This window comes from Kwoniella shivajii, chromosome 7 (assembly GCF_035658355.1).
Source record: "Kwoniella shivajii chromosome 7, complete sequence".
NCBI lineage: Eukaryota > Fungi > Basidiomycota > Tremellomycetes > Tremellales > Cryptococcaceae > Kwoniella > Kwoniella shivajii.
In genome coordinates this window covers 311,902-333,854 of record NC_085914.1, presented here as the reverse complement: position 1 = coordinate 333,854, position 21,953 = coordinate 311,902, and the positions used below count along the sequence as shown (strand labels likewise).

The 21,953-nt window shown below is 42.8% G+C and overlaps 6 protein-coding genes across 6 annotated transcripts; 3 read left to right on the top strand and 3 right to left on the bottom strand.

Moving 5' to 3' along the window:
- Window positions 1-312: 312 nt before the first annotated feature.
- On the bottom strand, window positions 313-6,871 carry IL334_005245 (uncharacterized protein; the record flags this gene model as incomplete). The annotated part of the gene is made up of 15 exons (XM_062936958.1): window positions 313-382; window positions 474-653; window positions 749-1,177; window positions 1,256-1,652; window positions 1,721-2,293; window positions 2,350-2,563; window positions 2,626-2,774; window positions 2,829-3,155; window positions 3,215-3,635; window positions 3,697-4,311; window positions 4,365-4,897; window positions 4,947-5,131; window positions 5,186-6,007; window positions 6,060-6,779; window positions 6,861-6,871. The coding sequence occupies 15 exons, from the start codon at window positions 6,869-6,871 to the stop codon at window positions 313-315; spliced, it is 5,646 nt and encodes a 1,881-aa protein (XP_062793009.1).
- Window positions 6,872-8,435: 1,564 nt separating this feature from the next.
- IL334_005244 (uncharacterized protein) lies at window positions 8,436-9,717 on the top strand (the record flags this gene model as incomplete). Its single annotated transcript, XM_062936957.1, has 5 exons — window positions 8,436-8,522; window positions 8,591-8,650; window positions 8,818-9,031; window positions 9,095-9,271; window positions 9,335-9,717. 5 exons carry the CDS (start codon window positions 8,436-8,438, stop codon window positions 9,715-9,717), a joined length of 921 nt encoding a protein of 306 aa, XP_062793008.1.
- Window positions 9,718-10,417: 700 nt separating this feature from the next.
- IL334_005243 (uncharacterized protein) lies at window positions 10,418-12,218 on the top strand (the record flags this gene model as incomplete). The annotated part of the gene is made up of 9 exons (XM_062936956.1): window positions 10,418-10,623; window positions 10,693-10,774; window positions 10,851-11,087; window positions 11,146-11,325; window positions 11,440-11,536; window positions 11,603-11,683; window positions 11,750-11,817; window positions 11,884-11,941; window positions 12,040-12,218. The coding sequence occupies 9 exons, from the start codon at window positions 10,418-10,420 to the stop codon at window positions 12,216-12,218; spliced, it is 1,188 nt and encodes a 395-aa protein (XP_062793007.1).
- A 272-nt stretch (window positions 12,219-12,490) lies between these two features.
- Window positions 12,491-13,785, top strand: IL334_005242 (uncharacterized protein; the record flags this gene model as incomplete). Its single annotated transcript, XM_062936955.1, has 2 exons — window positions 12,491-13,343; window positions 13,406-13,785. The coding sequence occupies 2 exons, from the start codon at window positions 12,491-12,493 to the stop codon at window positions 13,783-13,785; spliced, it is 1,233 nt and encodes a 410-aa protein (XP_062793006.1).
- A 572-nt stretch (window positions 13,786-14,357) lies between these two features.
- IL334_005241 (uncharacterized protein) lies at window positions 14,358-17,237 on the bottom strand (the record flags this gene model as incomplete). The annotated part of the gene is made up of 1 exon (XM_062936954.1): window positions 14,358-17,237. One exon carries the CDS (start codon window positions 17,235-17,237, stop codon window positions 14,358-14,360), a length of 2,880 nt encoding a protein of 959 aa, XP_062793005.1.
- A 3,005-nt stretch (window positions 17,238-20,242) lies between these two features.
- Window positions 20,243-21,675, bottom strand: IL334_005240 (uncharacterized protein; the record flags this gene model as incomplete). The annotated part of the gene is made up of 7 exons (XM_062936953.1): window positions 20,243-20,290; window positions 20,443-20,663; window positions 20,734-20,821; window positions 20,931-21,021; window positions 21,127-21,275; window positions 21,353-21,453; window positions 21,528-21,675. The coding sequence occupies 7 exons, from the start codon at window positions 21,673-21,675 to the stop codon at window positions 20,243-20,245; spliced, it is 846 nt and encodes a 281-aa protein (XP_062793004.1).
- Window positions 21,676-21,953: the final 278 nt, after the last annotated feature.

The window sequence follows — 21,953 nt, the reverse complement described above, 5'->3', positions numbered from 1 at the left end:
AAGGTTGTAATCCTCCCAAATAACCCATTTGTATATCTGAGCTCACTCACATATGCTTGTTGGAACAATCATTCTATCTGATTGATTGATTGATTGATTGATTGATTGCTTGTATATCCCATAAACATGGTAGATTTATTCCTCAACTCTTGTAGTGAGAATCTCTATTGATCTTGTATGATACTTCATTTTGTATTCATTCTTATATGTATATGTATATGTATATGTACTATGCTATATGATACTTCACTGATGCTTATTCTCGCTCAATCCATCATGTTACTGACAAAACTTCTTCTGTATGTATGTTTCTTAAACTTTGCTCATGAAATTGTCGAGGGACAATTCGGCATATTCTTCTTCTGGAGGAAGGTCATCGAGGCTATATTCCCAAGATAACATATCAGTAGTTTGTACATTCACATTTTCTGATCCTGTTATGGGATGTGGAAAAGAGGTACGAAAATACTTACCCTTCTAACATCTTACTCATCGATGACGGACCGTTATTATTGGTGTTTTTAGGTTTCGGTTTTTCACCTTCAGCTGAAACTGTGAATAGATCTAATACTTCTCCTGTATTCATTGAACCTAATCCTGCGTTTTGTTGAGTTACAACTGATGATGCTATATTGAGTTTGAATCGTTGCAGACTATCATGCAAGAAAGACACCGCAACATCAGCGAGTATTTCTCTACCTTGACTTGATCAAAATGGTATAATCTAGTTGGAAAGGGAGTAACTCACCCCATGATCTTCTCTTCTAAAGTGCCTCTAGTGATTAACCTATAAACGTTGACTACTTTTCTTTGACCTAATCTATGTGCTCTATCCATCGCTTGAAGATCTTTCATTGGATTCCAATCATGATCAACGAAAATGACAGTATCTGCGCCTGTCAAGTTCAACCCTAATCCACCTACACTGGTAGTCAAAAGTAGAACGTCGATCCGTGGATCTTGATTGAACGTTTGAACGATAGCATGTCGTTTCCTGGGATCAGTAGATCCATCCATCCTCATGTACGAGACTGATGTCATGTGAGTTCCGAATAGATCTCTTTCGATCAAATCAAGCATTTGTCTTGATTGACAGAATATCAACACTCGATGTTGATTCACATCGTCGGATAGTTTATCAGGTATTTGGCCGATCCCACAATCGGTCAATAGTTGTCTAACATAAACCAACAAAGTAAACAAATGATTCACATCATGCTATCTTGGCACTTGTCAGCGGACCGGATTGACTCACTTCAAAGCTTCCATTTTGGGTGCATGACTTATATCATGTAATCCACCTGACGCTTCTATCCCAATCTTCTTTTGAATATCTTTGAATCTTTGAGGTTGATTCTCTAACACCAATGCAGGATGATTACACAACTTTCTAAGGTACTGTAAGCTTTGGAAGACGTGCCCTTGACCTTGACCAGAACCGTTTTGAGCAGTATCGGATGATACTTCCACTCCTGCTTCTTCGGCTGCTTGTGATTTAGCAAATTCGTCATAGAGGTGTTTTTGAACGGACGAGAGTTCACAATAATAATCTTGAATGATCTTGGGTGGCAGATCATCCAAGACATCTTCTTTCAATCGACGAAGCAGGAATGGTAAGACTTGTTTATGTAATGCTTCCAGTGCAGATGCAGCTATTATAATTGTTTTTATCAGTCCTCTCTAACTTGATATCCATTTCGAGTGGCTGAAATTCACTCACCTGCTTCACGTTCTTTAGAGGTGGCTTTACCTTCTCTATCAGCCAAAATAGGTTTTGAAAATCTATCGTTAAACATCCTTTCATTTCCTAAGAAACCAGGCATCAAGAAATCGAATAAACTCCATAATTCCAATACGTTATTTTGGATAGGTGTACCAGAAAGTAATAATCTATGTTGAGCTTTTATTTGTTTTACTGCAATTGATAATTTCGTTTTTGCATTTTTGATAATGTGACCTTCATCCAACACGCAATATAAGAAATTAATTTTGGTCAAGTCATTTATATCTGATCGTATCGATTCGTATGATGATATGATCACATCGTGTGCTGGAAACCGAGTTCGAAGTAGAGTCCTTTCACCTGCATTTCCGACATATTGAAGGGGTTTCAAATGTGGTGTGAATTTCAGTATTTCATGATACCAATGTCCTGTTAATGTTGGTGGACATACTATCATCGAAGGTAAGTGTGCAGTGTCAACCGATTTTGATAAAGAATGTCGAACGGCTCTTTCTTGGTGTTTACTGGCTATTATACAGATACTTTGAAGCGATTTGCCGAGCCCCATATCTACATACAGCTTAGCCTTCTTTTTATCCAATTATCATTGATGTATCAAAACTCACCATCACATAGAATACCATGCAATTGATATTTAGCCAAAAAGGCTAGCCAGCTGACACCGTCTTTTTGATATTGTCTCAAATCCGCCTTGACCTCAACTGGGATTTGATATTGCTCAGCTTTACTGCCGTCAAGCAGTTGCATGAGGAATTTACGTTCTTCATCTCGTTTGGCTAGAAGTTCAGGAGAGAATCCCTCTGGATCGGGTATACCGGCCTGTATTCGATCCAAGATCAGCTTCAGTCCTTTTAATCTTACAGGAATGTCATTAGTCTTACCTCCAGCGGAACCATTTTGACAAGGGAAGCGAAGGAGCTGGTAGAAAGGAGTCGAACGTGTTCATCTGGATCACTCATTCTTCCAAGTATAGGAACAATGAGGAATAAAACATATGGCAAAGCTTTGATGTCCAGCACTTTGATGATATCTGTATTTCATCCTGTCATTAAGCGAAACGGAGAAGCATGATTGAGGCACTCACGATGTATAGCTTCTACAGCACCTTGTCTTGATGACACCCTAGTCGGATTGCCAACAAGGGGTACGACATCATCCACCACTCTTCTCATACCTTCATTGAGCATGACATCGCATAAGGCTGCAAGACACTTCGCGCCAGTATAACGAATGACGGCATATGAGCTTTGCAATGCCAAGATGATAGCTGGGAACAGAGTGTGGAGTTGAATATGAAGGTCAGGATCTAGTTCAGGAATGATCAATCGTAGTGAGGTCAGACAGTCAACAACATCCTGTCCTGCTTGCGTGTTATCGGCAAGTCGGTTGTCAACCTCTTCTATTTTGACGCCTACATCATTCCAAATCAGCCTGAATAATCTCCGTCTCCACTTGGAAACCGAAACTTACCAATGGCAAAGTTAGAGAGCAAAGCAGCACTAATGCCTTCCCAGAATTTGGGCACCTCCTCAAACAGCCTCTCCCCAAAAGTCTTTGCGAGAGCTCTGAAGGCTTCAAGAGCACCTCTTCTCGTCACGCGAGCAGCAATTTGCTCATCACTTTCCTCGGGAATGTCCTTGTTTGCTCCCTTCTTGGCTGCAGCTGCGACAGAGGCCTTCTCTTCCCGTAGAGTGATGATGCCATCTGTAGCATTTTGACCAGAAGCGAATATGGGAGTGATGGACGTATCGGAACAGAGAAATGTGAAGAGATTCCGTATCACTTTGTCTGAAGGGTTGACTTTCCCAGTGAATAGAGGAGTCGTTGTGTATTCGATGAAATAAGCAACGGATGAGGCCGCTCGGGATTGAAGGATCTCATTTTCCTCTCTCTGTAAAAGGCTCAGCTTGGTGTACCATTTAACGACCTGTCAAGTCATGGCATTCGCTCACCTTTACTGCATCCATCAAACTCTTGATAACCGGTCCTAGCTTTGAAGGCATCACTCGCAAAGCTACTAAGGCACCTGCGATACCAGCCATAATTTGAGTGTCGTATCGTTCTTTCATTACAGAGAAATAACCAATAGATCCCATGACTTTCCTTTGCCTATCTTTCAGGGCATGCAAAGCGACCTTCTGTGCTGGTTTGGTGAGAAGCTTGGAAAGACCATCGAATGTCGCACCGATAGCCTGTTGAGCTGTAGTCAATGAGAACACGTCGGCGGCTGTGCTGAGAGGATCAATATGACTAGGCAAAGTCGGTATTCTATCTTTAGACACTTTACCTTCGACGTTGAACGCGTTCAACAGTGCATGGCACTCGGTGTATATACGTTGGAGGATGACTGACATTTCGTGATATGTTGCAGGCGGCGGTGATTCGATTCTGTCGACCAAGATAGGAACGAGTGGGATAGCAAGCTCATCGGACTGACCAAGACTGCGTGGACGCTTTGTAGAGAATCCGCAAGCAGAAGACCATTCTTGGATTATGGCAGTCGCCATCAAAACTTGATGTGCACTAGCTGAACTGAGGTATTGCTTCAGGTGCTCCAGGTCATTTGCCTGTGTCGTGTCAGCTCACTTTATTTTGACTACGCAAGGGGAATAGCACTTACGTCTTCATCATCTTCATCGTGAAATTTCCTCAGAATACCTAAAGCTTTAGCACCTGTGAGTCGGGTTTGAAGAGCTGTATCCATCGATACGAGTGACATATCACCTGCCATCATTGCTTTATCGATATTGTGACCAGTGGTCGATCTTTCTGCCTTCTTGAACAGCGTTTGATCAAATGGTGCTCCTATAGGCATCATGACTAGTGTGAACCAGTCGTTCAAGTCCATCAAGCCTGCTTGTTCTCCAGCCTCTTCTGCTACTTCTTCGAAGGCCGCAACGAAAGCCTTGAGGGAAAGTTCCCTGATATCTTGTCTTTCTTCCAATAGCATGTTCTGGAAAAGGAAGCTGGCGTAATCATCCTCAAGCCATTCTTTTTTAAGTTCACGATGATCAGACGATGAAAGCAGAATTTTGATTACAGACAGACGAACTGCAGCGATCGGATGTCGCATAAATTTGTACGTCCGCGCCGTGAGACGTTCCCGCTGTCCACACATGTAATCTATCACCTGCTCTTGTTTAATCAGAACACCTAACAGTACAGGGTTAGCAGAGTTCAGACGATCTGCAAGACGACTTACCCAAAAGATCCATGACTGCGCCCGTACTACTACCAAGTTCGTCGCCACCTTCTTTGAGGCAGTCCCATAATGTGGAAAGGAGGTTGTGAAGATCGTCTTTTGTCAATTGAGTAGCGATGATTTCCGGGATTGGAGTTAAAGCAGTAGCTGCTACGGTCCGGACATCATCGTCTGAATCTGCAAGCCTGAAAGTAAGGCAACGTCAGCTTTGGAATTTACCGAACAAAGCTTTCACTTACGCCAAAACGCCAGCGTCTACGACGTCTTTCAGGAGATTGAATTCCGTTGTATTTAGATCCGGCTTGATATCCTCCATTTTTACGTCCTCTTCTAATTTCACATTCAAGAGATCGGATCTAACCGCAACTTCATACTTCAATCCCAAGAGACCGGCATGTCTAACTTCCCAAGCAAATTTTTCACTTTTATCTATCCCGTCAGCTGCTTTACCTCTTTTAGCCCAAGGCTGTTTTACCATTCCCATCAAAGTTGAGTGTATTTCCTTTACACCGTCGAAGTCGATATACTTAAGGACAATACCTAATGCTTGAGCAGCCGTTTCTCGAACGGGAGCAATGACTGTATCTCCCACGAAATCACCAAATCGATCAAGTACCAGAAGAGACAATAATTGATGAGCGAGATATGAGTAGAGTTCAGGTTGTTTCGCTACGTAAGGAGATCCTAAAGAACGGAGTATCTCCATTATCGCCAACGCTGCCCCATGTCGAACTTGCCAGACCTGTTCGTGCAGGTCAGGTGATATATCCAGGAGGACTGTAGTCCAAGGTGATTGATCCTTCACCAGATTCAGAACTCTGACCGACGATGTGACTACAGGATTTCCGTCTGCATCCACCGTCGGTTCAACTTGACCACCGGATCCAGCAGCTGCGGCTCTAGCTTTGGCGCCTGGATCAATTGTGACTACTTCTGACTTCACTGATGGTTCTTCCAATTTGACATTCGCCGACGACGGCACTTCTGGAGGTGTCGATATAGGCGATGGTCCAGCAGATGTCGGCGTGCTTCCGGACATCTTCTCGTTCATTCGACGCATCCTAATGAGACATTGTCAGCCAAATTTTGGTCTACGATAAGAAACGAGCTGACTTGTTTGCTTCCTCCACCATGTTACCTTTCTTTCTCTTCAACATCGTTACTTGTCTAGCGCTCAATCCTTCAAAGAGATCTTTTGGTGGTGGAGGTGGAGCAGATGGTTCCCTACTGGGTCCAGCTTTCGAATTACTATGATCTCCACCTTCCATATCATCTTCATCATCTCCAATGACTTTGTCGACATCATCTCCCCAGCCAACGGCATCTCCCAGCCCTAAAGAACCCATCATCGCTTTCCGACGTTTTGCTTTATCTCCAGGTAATGGTTTGGCGATATATTCTCTTCCTGCTGATGCTAGCAGGGTCGAGCTATTCTTGAGCAGGAATATGAGATCTACAGGTTGAGCGAATTGCTCATCTTCCATAGTGAATATACTTGAATGTGGCCATTCGGGTAAAGAGGCAGCGAGTAAACCGAGAGCGTAAGCTGCTGAATGTCGAGTATCCGAAACTTTACTCCTCAGTAAGGGTAAAACTTTACTAATTGTCTCGAGTACATCATTCCATGCGTCCTCCTCGCTCCCGCTCGACGTCAGTGCTACAGGTCCATTCCCATCAGCTTCAAATTCCGGTTTGACATCTTCCTTGTTCTCTCGCGAAGGTCGAGAAGTAGCTAAGAAAGCCTTGAAGGTCAAATCAGAAAGCTGCTTGGCAGCTGTACGTCGAACATGTGGCGAAGTACCTGTATCTATCAGTAGGATAAGTTTATCCCGTCTATAAAACAGAAACATTGTGTCAATCATCATGGCTTCTCTATCATGTAAGTCATATCCCGAAAAAGTGGATGAAACTCACCTAAACGACATATCACCTTCTCTTTCCTCTTTTTACGAAGTGGACGACCTCCACCTTCTCAATATTACGTAACCTAATACTCCCCTAACCCAGATGTTATGGTGGCAGGAAGGAAAGAGAAAAAATAGCGATGTCGAGAAGGGGGGGATTTTTTTGTTTGACGCGTCTCAGATTTATGAGTGAGAGGTATTTACATGAAATATCTCCTTATATCCCTGTTTTTACATCGGAGTTATGGATTGATCATCGGTGATATAAGTATGTGCAGTGGCTGTGGCGGTCATTCTCATGTGGAACGATTAAACGAGGCAAGCATTTCTCAATCGTTCTCCTCATTCGACGAGGCATCAGTATGTAGACGCGAAACGAAAGCGGAAGAAGCATTCATACCCCTCAAGACAGGACGCGAAATCCAAATCAGTTTATGCTTGAGCAAGGAAAGAATGTAGCTTCTTCGTTGATCAGAAAGCAAGTGGTCCTTTTACTATAGAATGGGTCAAAACACACGAATCTCAAGTTCTCCTGCTTCTCTTCGGTTCAGACCTCGATCTGGTCACCGTTCTTCACAACGCGATCTCCGATTCAGAGTTACCCAGACTTGGATTCGGAACAGGCACGGGCGACCGCCGTTCCAAAATGTATTCGGGGAAAAAGGGAAAATAATAAGCGCGTCTGATTTTTTAGATGACAAAAACGCGTTATTTACTCGATGTTGTTCCTCTCACACATGTTATCGGTGTTGGGATTTTTTCATTTGTTTCCTAGTACGTGAAGTCCACCAGACGGGGTAGAGACTAAATTATCGGAGGAAAAAGAAGCAGAAAGCCTCTGAGAACCTTCTCAGTCCGCAACGAGGAGGGGCTCGGTATGCCTTTTTACACAGGAAGGATTGATAATTGTAACACGAAAACAGAACGCTTTGATCTGAGGACTCAGGTGAAAGAGCTTTCGCAACTGAACTGATCAGAGTTTGAGCTTCGATCTCTGTGTTCCTTTCGTTCCTCTTCACTCTCAGGCCCCGCGTTTAAACCCGAATTTATTGGTATCCCTTCAAATATGATCTTTTCCATTGGGTCATATCAAATTGAAACCGAGTAGCCCTATGTCCTGATTTTCCTCTGATGAGACACTCGATTCGTGTGACAGACGTGGATCGACGAAGAAACATTAATTCCTCTCGTAATCTGCATTTACCCTCTCTTCACACTTTAAACTACAACAAGGATGCTCTTGCTTCCGGTTGTTTTGGTTTTCTTTTGTTTGTTGTTTCGATTCGGGTGCGCGTCTTTGTGAGCGAGAGGTGTCTTGACTTTTTTTTGGTTGCAATTCTGGTTTCACCGAAAAACATATAAGCACTACTCTTTCCGAAATTGTCTTAATTTCTTCCTCTTTCACGTCGTCATCTTCTTTCTTATTTCAGTCATAACGAAAAAATAACCTTCTTTGTCCAACTCATATAAAGTCTATTGAATCGATTCAATTCTCTTTATTTCAACCCACGATCTTTACGAAGTCTTTCATATCTCATATTCAACTAACTAACCTCAACAACGAACAATACTTATCACGTTCATAATGTCCGCTAAAACCATTCTTTTCGTTGCTGCCGCCGCTATCGGTGCTGCTGTCGTTAACGGCCAAGCCGCTCCTAACTGGCAATACGTGAGTCCAGCTGCGTCCAATTGACGTTGCATCCATGCGATTCTTACTGATTTTTTTGCTGTACCCAGATTCCCTCTGCATGTGCCGACTCCTGTCCTTCTACTATTGAATCTGCTTACCTTTGTGAGGTGAGTCAAAGCGCTGTTCCTTATTCGGTTCCCCGTTGCACATATACACATACCATACACGGGTCGCCGAAAGGTACCGTCATTGAGGGGTATATAACGCCTTGATTGCACCTCTTATTGTGAAAGCAGAGTTCTCCGTTAGCTGACCTTTCACCTTCCTCCCACAGACCACCTACTCTTCAAGCACTGAAGTCTATGGTTGTTTCTGTAACAACCTTCCTACCGATATCGACGGTTGTGCCTCCTGTTTGAACAGCAACGATGCTTCTGCCCTTGCATCTCTTTTGACCTCCACTTCTACTGCTTGTCCTGCCGCCCAACAATCATGTTTCTTCGAGTGTTCTTTCGACACCTGTGCTTCTACCGATATCTCTTGTCAATGTGAGTACAATCTGATCATTTGACGCGTTGTCAACCAGTATACTAACGATACTGTTTTGGCAGGTGATGCTTCTTACCTTGCTAACATCTACAACTGTGCATCATGTAACACCGCCAACAACAACGCCGGTACTACTCAAGTCACTGACTTCCAATCTCTCCAAGAGTCATGCGTAAACCAAAACTTCACCGGCGCTGATCAAACCTTCACCACCTCAGCTCTTCCCACTATTGCCACTGGTGAGTCTCTCCCACCGCACATTTCATCGTTGAATATACTAACGTGACCCATTCGTCGATCAGACGCTTATACCGCTCCTACTCTCACTGCTACTGGTGGTGGTGCCGCTGCTACTGGTGATGCCACTGAACTCGCTGGTGGTGCTTCTTCCGTCTCAGGTGAAGCTGCCGGTACTACTGCTGCCGCTGCCGCCTCTGGTGTAGTTTCTTCCGTAGAAGCTTCCGCCTCTGCTGCCGGTTCCAAGGTTGCTACTTCAGCTGCTGCTACCAAAGCTGCTACATCAGGTGCTTCCGCTTCCAAAGCTAGTGCTTCCGCCTCAAAGACCTCTGGAACCGCTGCCGCATCAGCCGCCGCCTCATCAGCTGCTTCTTCAGCTGGTAACCTCGTTGTTCCCGCTTTCGGTGGACTCGTAGGTCTTGTCGGTGCCGTCATTGCCCTCTTCTAAACACACGACCACACGTAGGGGTAGTCTGTTGGTAGTTCAAGGAGTTTTAGAGGAAATGCGGGATGGTCGTCTGTTTGATGTCCACTTGACGTCTCAAACGAACACTGTTGGTTTTCATTTTACCTGTTTTTCCATATACATCTGGAAAACTATTTCGTTTCGCTATTTTTATACTCTTTATTATACGGATTTCAAGTGAAAAGCTACATGCAAAACTTGTGTATTGGGAATCACGATCCGGTTCGATCTGACTGCATGTTACTGGGCACATGGTCATTTGAATGGTTCTCGGATCAGCTGCAGTGTCTGCGAGATATAATGAGGTTCTGAAAATAGATTGTGCATTCCCATCTTGGCACATGATCATCATGATGACTATTTGGGATTTATCCGAACGGCCCGGTAGAATCACCCTCCACATTTCATGTCCATCTGATCTGATTTCTTTCTTTTTTCGCCTCTCGTCATCGAGCTTCTTTCCTTTTGTGTGTCTTCTGGAATCGCTAGCATTTACTTTTAGCGCGGATTAGCAGTAGGACCGAGATGTTTATGAGGTTTATGAATGACTAGTCTGACTTCGCCGGGCCGTTTTCAGAATGAACTGACTCGTCTCCTTTTTTTAGGAGTAAGAAATGTATAAGTAGTCAAGATGTCATGGCGTGACAGTACTGCTCCAACATAGACCGTGGTACTCTGAATCATGTCAACGTTCAAGTTTATCGCCTTAGTAGTCCTCTTAGCGGGTACAAGTACTTTAGCCAACACTTATGCGGAATGTCAAAGACCTAAATCGCAAGGTCAACAATTACAAGGATGCCCAAATGGGACTATATACGTTTCTCAGACTGATGCTCAAGCCGAATATGGTACGATTCAAGGAGCCGTTCAATCTCTTTCAAATGACAAGTAAGCTTTTTTGTCCAACAGTTTATTGTCTTGCGTTGCAGGGCAAGTTCATTGAGTGATCATTTCCAGCACGACTCAGTATATCCTCGTTGGGTCAGGTAATTATCATGAAGTAGTAAATGTGACTCGTCAAGGTCCATTAACCATCATGGTAAGTTCAAACTTCAAACATTGCAGATATCCTGCATGTAATTATGGGTACTTGAAATGATGATATTGATTTAAAGGGAATCACACCAAATCCATCGGATTACACGTCTAACACTGTCCATTTATTCAATTCATCATTCATCAATCAAACCAGTCAAACAGCAAGTCAAGATAATGCAGATGCTGTAGTCCTCACCATATCACCTAGTAGGAATGCATCATTAGTTGGAAGTGGTCCTTTAGGCGCTCCGCTACAACCGTTATTTGGGAATAGTGACTTCAGGCTGTATAATATTGATGTCGCTAATCGTGCTGTGAGTGACTTTCTTTCCTGACATTACCCCGAAGCAGATATTGAGCATGTCCATTTAGACTGTAAATGGTGTTGAGTACACTTCTGGAGACACAGGACCTTCAGCAGCCCTTTTTGTCAGCTATGCAAATGCATCGTTCTATCAATGTACTTTTGCGAGTTATCAAGATACTCTGTATGTTGGAAGGAATGGAAGTGCGCTTTTCGTAGGTGGCGAAGTGACCGGTACGACAGATTTCGTGAGTCCCTCCACCATCATCCAATCATCCCTAGCCCCTATCCGGGTTGGCGAGAACAGCTCTAGGGGCTGCATCGTTGCAAAATCCAAGCTGACGCAGATTGCTTGTAAACAGATATATGGGTTCGGTACTGCTTATTTTGAGAATACAACTCTATCCAGTAGGAATACAGGTGGTGGTTTGGTAGCTTGGAAAGGTTCTGAGCAGTGGTGTGAGATTATTTCCTATGATCTGAGCAGTCAGTTAAGGAAGAAGCTGATTGTCATGAGGAAATTAGATGGACCGAATACATTTGGAGCATATTTTAATAATACAAAGATCGTCAAAGCGGCCGATGCCAATACTACACTTGATCTGAGTGAGTCAATATCTGCTTTTGCTATATTCACTACAGTCGAAGCTAATTCTGTAATGATCTACGCAGCTCACACGAGGGCTTTAGGTAGACCATGGAATAATCAATCTAGAGTGGTATTCATGAATACTTATATGGTGACTATCTCGTCCTGGTCATACCACGTAATATGCTTCCAGCTGATATCTAGTACACCTTGATAGTCTGATATAGTACTTCCTCAAGGATTTATCGAATGGTCCTCTTCCGATCCTAGAGTCTGTGAGTACTTCGATCCCGCCACTGACAACCGAAACATTCCAATTCAAATCGATTATCTCAATCCTATACTTGTATTGAACCGATACTTCTTTTTATAGTTCCAAACGTAACTCATTTCATCGAATCAGGATCCTATGGTCCAGGATACAATGCTTCTGCTAGAAATTATACGGTTGAAAGTATAATTTCATCTGAAGAAGCCAAGAAGGATTATTCAGTCAGTAATGTATTTGGTGGTTTCCCAGATTGGGTTGATGGCAATTACGTTTACGAGTGAAGCAGGGACTTGGTCGAGAGTATAAATCGTTTGTAAATACATATGTGTATATGTGCGTATATGATGTTATGCACGATAATGAGGGATTGTTCGCAGTTTGACTTATCGCATGATGGTAAAGTCAGCGATAAGATATAGCTTGTTATCGGTACCGAACTTCCGAACTTTGACGACCACAACAAGATTATCTGTTCGCGTTTTCATTGATTCTTACCTATACTATCATTTCAATCAACGCCTAATCCACTATATCGCATTCCAACTCTATCCCCATGACCTATCCACCGACTTCATCACCATCGTCATCATCTCAACCTACGGAAGTGGAACTTCATTTATTATACGTCCTTTTAGATTCTAATTTACCTACAGGAGGATTCGTCTCTTCTTCAGGACTTGAATCATTTGCTAAACATGGATTCTTATCACCTATTCCACCAACTTACCATTCTTCATTTTCATCTTCTGTGACCACCACTCCCAATAGGGCTGACCAATCCCCTGAAATCAAGAAAAGAAGTGTCGGTGAAGGGATAGTAGAATTCGCAAAAGCTGAAGTGAAGAATTACGCCATGACAACTGGAAGTTTCGTGGGTGATTCTTGGACTTTGGTACATGATGCTTTGCGACAATATGAAACGCAACGACGTACATCGAAAGGAAAAGGGAAAGGGAAAGGGAAAGGAACAGCTGACGAGATCGCGACAGCAGAGGAAGAAGAACAACTAGAGATTGACAAGTTAGTTGAAAAAGTGGTCGAAAGCATATCAAGATTAGATAAATATCATGAAGCTACTTTGTTATCACATGTAGGAAGGAGATCATCAAAAGCTCAAGGTGTAGCAATGTTAACTCTCTATACTAGAGGATTATCCAAACCGACATATGAGACTTCGTCCGACCGTGACCAGCTCCACAAAATTACGAATGGCCACGATAACGATGACTATGACGATGACTATGACGATGACGATAGTGAAAAGGAAATAGATTGGGAGGTGAAAAGAGATGAAACTACGAAGAAAATCGTTGATTCGTTCAAGAGATTAATAAGGAAAAACGAATCTCCAGGTCATTTGGCTGTTTGTTGGGGTTTAATGACTTCTTGTCTTGGTTTATCATTAGGTGAGTAAATATTATCCCTTCCTGCTACATGTCCTACTGATTTGAAATACATAATTATGTAGACCGCTCGATACACCTTCATTTATTTCTTCACGCACGGTCACTTCTCTCTTCAGCCGTTCGACTGAATCTCATAGGACCATATTTATCTTCTCAATTACTGTTAAATCCCTTCAGACAAATAATAGACGACCAAGTAATCTTACTGCAAAGAGAAGGATGTACGACTGGCTTATTATCACTCGAAACCCACCCTACTAAAATGTCACTTCCAGATCTAGAATCAGAAGGAGAGACCATACCGAAAACGCACCTAGAGGATGAAGAAGAATTCTGGAAATGGACCGAAGAAGCTGAAAAAGGTCCATCAACAACTTGGCCTCTGGGTGAAATCTTGATGGCAAGACATGATTTACAACATTCAAGAATATTCAATTCTTGATTGCAGTCCATGATCCTTACTCATCATCAAGTTGGAGATATTCGGAGTGTTCAATTATTTATCTGTTGCTATGTATGTATGCATATATTCCATCACATTAGTCAACTTGACAAAATTCACAACTATATCTATGGAAGCGGATCTAGGTCGAATTGAATTATTCAAAGTCAAAATATCTATGCTGAGGAAAGTAATTGAAACCTGAATCCGAGAAATCTGAGAATAAGCGTCATGTATGCTTATTGAGAGTGGGAAGTATCAACATTCTTGGAAAAAGGAAGAAGAAAAATGCTATGAGAAGGTGTGTCATGTATTGTGTATGGTGTATGATAAGATGCGAAAAGAAAAAATGGTGAGAAGTAAAAGAAAAAGTCCACGATGGATTTAATTAATTGTCCTGTATCTTAATACAAAATCCGTGAATAGAGAATGAATGTCCGGAGAAAATTATATAAGCTACAAAGATGTTTACGGGATTGTTTGATTAGAGGTTTTATACATATTGATTTGAGGTGTTTTTTTCTTGTTGGGTTGTTGATCACTTGCGAGACGAGTTAATTTCAGGTCATCATTCAAGCCATTCTCGTTCTGTTTTGTCCGTTCATCGTAGGAAATCTTAATTGACCTTGACCTTGGTTGGCTGCGAGCATGTGCATTTGAGGATACACGTTCATGCCGTACATTGAACCTCTTGGGTGCTGGTTTTGGAATTGAGGGAAACCCTGCATCTGCATTTGCATTTGCATCGGCATAGGTAGATTGTGATGAGGAGGTAACACCATTTGTTGATGTTGATGTACGAAATGCTGATGGGGTTGATTTTGATGCTGATGTTGTGAATTAGGATGAGGTGCTGATCTTGATGACTCATTAAACGAGAGAGTGGAAAGGGAAGATGCTTTCTGTTCATAAAATGAATGATATCTTCTCTTTTCACCTGTCAAACGTGCCGGTCCTGATTTAGCTCGAGTATTTTCAGGTCTGATGGGTGAAAGGTGATTGGGTCGTGCGTGAGATTGCACTCTACGTCTTGAATCTTGATGGGGTGCAGTAGGGAATGCAGCTGCGATATGTACGCTTGAAGGTCTTTCTGGTCCCATAGAAGCAGAAGAGTTTCGCTTATGTTTGGGGGATGAAGAGGAGGTAGCGACAAGTTGATGATCCCTCAAGTCCATCATTGATGATCTTCTTGAAGCTTCTTGCTGTTTAATCTTTTCTTTATCCGCTTGTCGTTCCATGTGACCAGCAGCGTTTTGAGCTCTCAATTCCCGAGCTCGAGCGACTGTATCCATAGCAGTTTGATTCTGATTTTCTCGCCACTTGATTTCTGCTTCTATCGTCATTGATAGCCTTTTGGATGACCTTTTGTTAGCTGGCTGAGAAAGTGATCGGGCGTGAATGTGAGCAGGTCGAAGTTGGTCGGATGTGGTACCATGGTATTGCGATTGGAAAGATTGTGACCTTCTTTTAGCTACTACAGCCAATGGTCGATCATCTTCATCACTTTCATCTTCTGATTCTTCAGAGGATGCTTCATCTTCATCTCTAACACGAGAATGTCTGCCTGCAGGTCTGAAAGACGATAGTGGTCTTTCCCTCTTGGGCGATCCAGTAGGCGATACTGAAGGTGTGGAGGACGTCGACGGTGAATTAGCTGTAAGAGTCTTCAAAGCTGCTGATGCATCTTGAGTGATTTCCCTATAATCAGGACTGTTGAGTGCCTCCAAAGATTCTTCATTAGACTTGTTTTCTAAAGATTTCATAGCATCGATGAATTCCGCTGGTAAACTTGGATTTTCCATTGATGTCCTAGGGAAAGCTGGCCAAGACGAAGTTGAAGGTTCGTACATCTCTGCCAAACCGAGGATGTAAGAAGAGAAATCTAAATCCCATACACCATATCCTGGTCTCGCCATCGATATAGGTGAGAATACGTTATCTGGATAAAACACGATATTCCGCTCCTCAAATGGTGCTCGATTTATGAAATCGTATACACCTCTTGGTCTAGGTACGATTGATTTCTTCGAGTTCCTCCTGGTTTTTAAGATTCCAACGGGCTGTTGACCTTGATCAAGCTTCTGCATGACATTTGAAATAGCAAGATTCAACCATAAACCACCTTGAGCAGGTAAAAGGTCACCCCCACAACCTTGGTGAGAATTAACGCTCATAGGGAAGACACGTTGGTCTGATCGAATCGAAAAAGCAACTTCGTCCGGAAGTCTACTGTTCTGCCTTCGAAGAGAAAGGGCAAGAGGATGAGGCGAAGGTGAGCGGAGTTGAGAGAGCTTTCGCATGGACACCCGGCGTAGTTGTTCGGAAGCCCACGAGTGTTGTCGAGCGAATTGATCGGAAGGAGTGAGTACAGGTGTGAGTCCTCGAGGCGGAGTAGTGATAGCGGGAGAAGGGGTGAGGGTGACTTTCGGTATGGCGGTGGACAACAAGTCAGGAGTACTAGAGTTGGGAGTCGATCCCGCCGATAGATCCGAGAGAGGGGTAACTGAACCGGATTCATCAGAATCTTTGGCTGACAATTTACCATTTTTCTTTCCTCCGAGCCAACCTCTCCAGTTCTTCCCTTTGTTCTTTTTGTCTTTCTCTCCAGCTTCCTGTAACGCGTTCACCAGCTTCGACCCGGTAAGAGCAACATCGAGTGACACGTTTTCTCCGGGAGTCTTGACCCCTTCTGAACTACTTGTTGAGCTCGCAGAGCTGAGTGTGCTGTAGTTTGAGTTGGATCTCGATGTCATGGGGGTGGATGGGTCTACCGAATCTGTCAGAGGAGCTGAGCTTGCAGGAGCGAGGAGCATAGGACTTTCGTGAAGAGCTGGTACTGGAGGTGGCGCAGCCGAATCATTAATACCAAAGACTGACTTTCGAGCCTTTGTGAAAACTCGTTTGAGGGATTTCTTGCCAGTTTTAGGAGTCTTAGAATAAGATATCTCTTCTCGGAATATCGCAATTACAGCTTCTGCTTGCTCGACGGAAAGTCTGGGACTCGATGAAAGACTGCTACTTCTCCTTCTTTGCAATGTCACCGGATTCACATTGAGCATGTCTTCCTCGCCACCGCTGACCGGCGGTTGTGATAGAGGAGAAGGTTTTCTTATCATGCTAAGAGACCTTTGTTTCCTAACGCTTTTGGTCCTCGACGGCGGAGAAGATGTCTCGCCTTCCATACTGGTTGACCGTTGTGCTATAGGTATCCCATTTGATCCGTTGTCATCAGGCATAGGATCGACATAATGCCACAGGGTATCGTCAGGATGGAGAAGGAAAGCATTCAAGCCGTAGGGATCTCGATTTCTAGTTGTACCTGGAAAGGTGGGGAAAGGAGAGTAAGACGTAGTATCGAGAATAGGAACCGATCGAGGGATGTCCGGTACGTAAAGGGAAGTAGGTCGAGGGAAAGACGACATGGCTCTGGGAGCTTCAACTTCAGCAGACATAATGTTCACGTGTATCTATGTGATCACAACGAATCAGTCAATAATCCGTCGATGGAAGAAATTTGCAACACGTACTAATCAAATATGCCTGTCTTAAGTTAATGATAGTATGACTCAGTGGAAGTTTGACTCAATCTCCCTTATTCAACCCAAGCTATCCTCTTTTCTTTGATATATGGATGCAAAGAAACGAGTAGTACAAGTGAGACACAATCCTGACTTCGGCGGTGCAAGGTCCTACGGAGGTTTGAATCAAAGGAGTGTGGGTGTAGTGACCGAAGGACTGATCCACAGCGAGGATGATTTGCTTGAAACTTGGAAGTTAAGGGGTTGCTGGACGATCGGTCGACTGGCTGATATAAATGGAAAGGATCAGTCAACGTAGTCTGCAGGAAGAATGGGACGGATCGTCCAGGGGGACGATGCCAATCTTTGAGCATGCGAGCTGCCTCCACCATACGATAAGCAGAGAGGAAAACTAGGAGAGATGAGATGGCTTTAGAGAAAGGAAAAGAAGGTCAAAGGGACACCGAATAGAAGAAGAGAACAAGGGAGGATTGTGAAAGGCCGCCGATAGAAGGTGTGATTGAGCGTGAACGAGTGGGGTAATATTTGGGATGATTGACGCCCAGGATGAAAGGCAGTATGGTCATGGGTTCATTATCAAGGTGATGTACTCACCTACAAGGTCAAGTTGTAGCAACGATGTGCTTGATTTTACTAATTTTACTTCTTTAGATGGCCATTCCGAGTTAGAGATATGATGATAATCCGTTTCAGTGTTGGATTATCCTTTTGAACAAAGGTGTCTGGTGATATGAAGAGATCGTTGAAATTGGATCCAGATATTTTGTTTTTTTGAAGAATTGACAATTGAGAAGAAGATCGAGACGGACGGAATGAAAGGTATGAGACGATGGGATAGGGCTGTGTGAACGGGATTTGATCGATTCCAACACCTGAAAAAGCCTTAAGGAAATAGAAAAGATTTTTTGAATCCGATTAGCCTCTTTCTTTCCGCATCATAATCTTCTTCATCATCAAAAATGTTTGGATAGATATATAAACACTATGAACCACACGATGAGATCTGATTAACGGGTAGGCTATTGAAACAGCTTTATGAGACATCATTATTGTCAGGGAGAATAAAAGAAGAGCAGAACGTCACACCGAGACATCTCAGACTCAACGCTTCGATATAAATTAGAATGAAGTCATTCTCATGGGAAAATATTCTTATTTCAACTACAACAATGGCTGATGAATATCCAGTTGGAAAGGAGATTCTCTATCTACCACTCATGACGAGGAAACAAAAGAGAAAGATAAATCGTATCACTCACTGATAAATCTTCTTCTTCTTTTTCCCTCTCTTCTTACCCAACAATAATCTGCAAAGTGTTACGCTGTGCTGATCTTTGATAATCTGACCAAATGTCTGTCTATCGCCAAGTCAACATAGACTATCCCGTCAATCTCGTATTCTCAGGGGTGACCAAATTCGCTCGAGCTAAAACGACCGTCGGTCGAATCAAGTGGAGGTTTGTTAACGAGGCTGTGAAGTTTCAGGTCGAGAGTTTTTACATGAATATAACGATGTGGTATATTCAGCAATTCGGAAGCGGGTGTATATGTATATGGATGAATGTAGGCAAAGTTGAGTACGAATCGCAAGGAAGGAATGTATTTTTGTTATCTTGACTGTAAACGACCGAATTTCTACTCAAATCAGATTATAAGTTGGGTAGATGAAGTGTGATTTCGAGTTGAGTCTTGAGTCTTGGATATGGTATCGTATGTGTATGGTAAAAGGAGTGTATAGATCCACAAACTCAAGTCGACTATGTTATATCTTGATGCGACAACAAGTGAAGAAATTCGCAGCAGGTTATAAGGAGGGTGGGAAATGAACGTTGATGTGCTTTGAGGGGGCGTTTCTTGATTGGACGATCAATGCGTTTGATAAGTTGGATGTATGAGCACTGATCTTTCGGTTCCCATATGACTTTGTTATCTGCTGGATCAGACCTTCTTGTATGTCTTGAACACCGTCTATTAGATGTATTATTGTTCACTGCAAGTCTAAGATGACACTGAACCTCTTCTTCCTTCATTTATTATTATTATTATTATTATGGTGTTTTTTTTTCTCTTCCTCAATTTATGTAACGTACATGAAATTACCCAATATCATGTTCTCTGTGTTTCTCATGCGTGCCTGATCTAAGGATAAGCCGGAAAGCGGGATATACGGATACTTTCAGGGTCCAGAATGACGTATCTCTCTGTCCATATAGCACGTTGGATGGGTGCCAAAAAGGGGGGGTTACGAGAACAAGTTTCACGTTTTTCATTCGTTATAAACACCTGCTCACTTCGATTACACTTACTCTTTTAACACAACTTATAATTAGACTATGCCCCATCTGAGATCTGTCATAACAGTAAGTTTAGAGGGATGTTCAGTGATCATAACGAAACAATCCAAATATCGGTATACAAAATACCAAACAAGTGGACATGCACACCGACGAAAGAGCTTGGATAGTACGGTATAAGAGGAAGAACGGGACGACGCATTGCATCGATACCCTCAAAACCAAGGGGATTATGACAAACTGAAAAATGATTTTCGGATTTTCATTCTCCGGTTCAGGGTCATTTTACCTTTTGATACCGTCGCTAGTTTGTCAAAATTAGTTGAAAAATGGGAAAATACGATTTCACTGGAATCGCATTTGATCGAATGGGAAACGGTCCAGAGAAAAGCAAGTCGTGATGAAGCGAAAATGCATGCTTTTGGGGATTTTATGAGTGTATTTTGATCATGTTCAATGTCTGTGTCATACTTTATACTTTATGAAATGAGGTTCAGATGGAAACGAAGCAGTTGATGCACTTGTGCGGTTGAATGCGGATAAAAAATATAATACAGTGAGTTGAAATTGATGATAGAAAGTTTGTTTGAAACAAGCCGTTTGTTCTAAGTGTTCTATTTTGCTCTAATGAGAATAATCGTATTTCTCGTAGAAAGTGACTCTATCTCTAGTCTGGAATGTCATAATCTCGTTAGCAATGATTCGGTGAACGGTATTTGATGGTGAAGGGCGGGGGACAGACGAGGAATGTTATTGGTCGGCAGAGGGCGGGAAGGGGGTCCGAGAAAACTACAGGATTACAAGGTAGAAATCTGACGACTCACATCAGTCTTTGGACCTCTCACTCTACCTTTCTGCTTCTCTACAGCTCTTCTTAATTCCCTATCGTCTCTCAACCAACCCAAAGCCAATTGAAACAGATCTTGCTCTGATTCAGGTACGTCAGCGGGTGGCCAAGTGACCATTCCTCTAGGGGTAGAACCGAGTTGCATATGACATATCTGTGTTGGGAACTTCTTCAATCCGTCGAATATATGAGTGGCGTCTGATCATGACTAGTCAGCACAAGTCATATCAAAGGATCAAATAGATATGTGAACAGGGAGAGAACGCACAAACGATTGTGGCTCCTCTATTCTCAGATTCGGAAATTAGGAAATCGATAAGATCAGCTCGAACCAATACGTCCAGATCGACAGTGACCTATATAACGTAAAGCATCAGCTGAGAGTCGGTGAACATAGAGCCGGTATGACGGTACAACAATGCTGAAGGAAACTCATCGATATGAGCGGAAAAACAAGGGACTAACCTCATCAAGAAGCAAAACATCCCATTCTGCCATTAAACCCATACAAAGCTGTACTCTTCTTCTTTCACCATCGGAAATCTGATGCATATGCCTAAATTAATCCGAGATTGAATTAGCATATCATACGAGATTTTCGACTTTATGACACCAAATTTCAACAAGATAGTAGTTCTAAGAGGGGATAGGTGTGGCTTACCAATCCAAATCGACGTCTAAGATCCTTAACAACTTATCCCGCCTATCTTTATGTCTATAGCCACCTACACTGTCTAAGAAATGTGATACTACTATATCCGATCGCACGACTGGATTCGTTGACCATTCCGTTCCCAGATACACGACTCCCTGTAGACAGGAAGAGCAGAATCGTGTCAGCTTCCTGTCAGCTCAATTGAATGACTATGTCAATCAGATAGACTTGCCCCAGGTGGATTCATAAATACATCTTGACCTAGAATTTTACAACTTCGTGTTTTAGTTAATCTTTTTCCAGCTAAAATCCGGAGTAAAGTTGATTTTCCAGCTGTGGCAGATACATCAAGGGCATCAGTCCAACATTTCTCTATCCCTCATTACTTGGAGATAATTAATACATACCTCCATTAGCACCTAAAAGCAAACATCTATCACCTTTCCCTAAACTCAAATTGACATCTTTCAGGACGGGATCATCTCCTTCTTTCCATGAGAATGTAAGACTGTCACAATCTAAAGCCAAAAGCTCGCCATCGTTATTGATTGTCATCGTGATTATCTGTCAGTTGGTTTTTTGGCTATACGAAGAAGAAGAAGAAGAAGATATGCTTGTTTGGGATGCCTCTTTCTGATCCACTCAAACTTTCCACCCGGTTTATTTATTATTATTCTTTTTTCTTTTGTTTTTGTGAGGGATGGGATGATCTCGTCATCACAATAACTTACTAAGAGAAATCACGGGGGATGATCATCGAGAGCGGAGATGCCCGATTTCTCCGATCAGTCCCACGTGGTGTACATATATACCTTTCTATTCGCGTCACCACT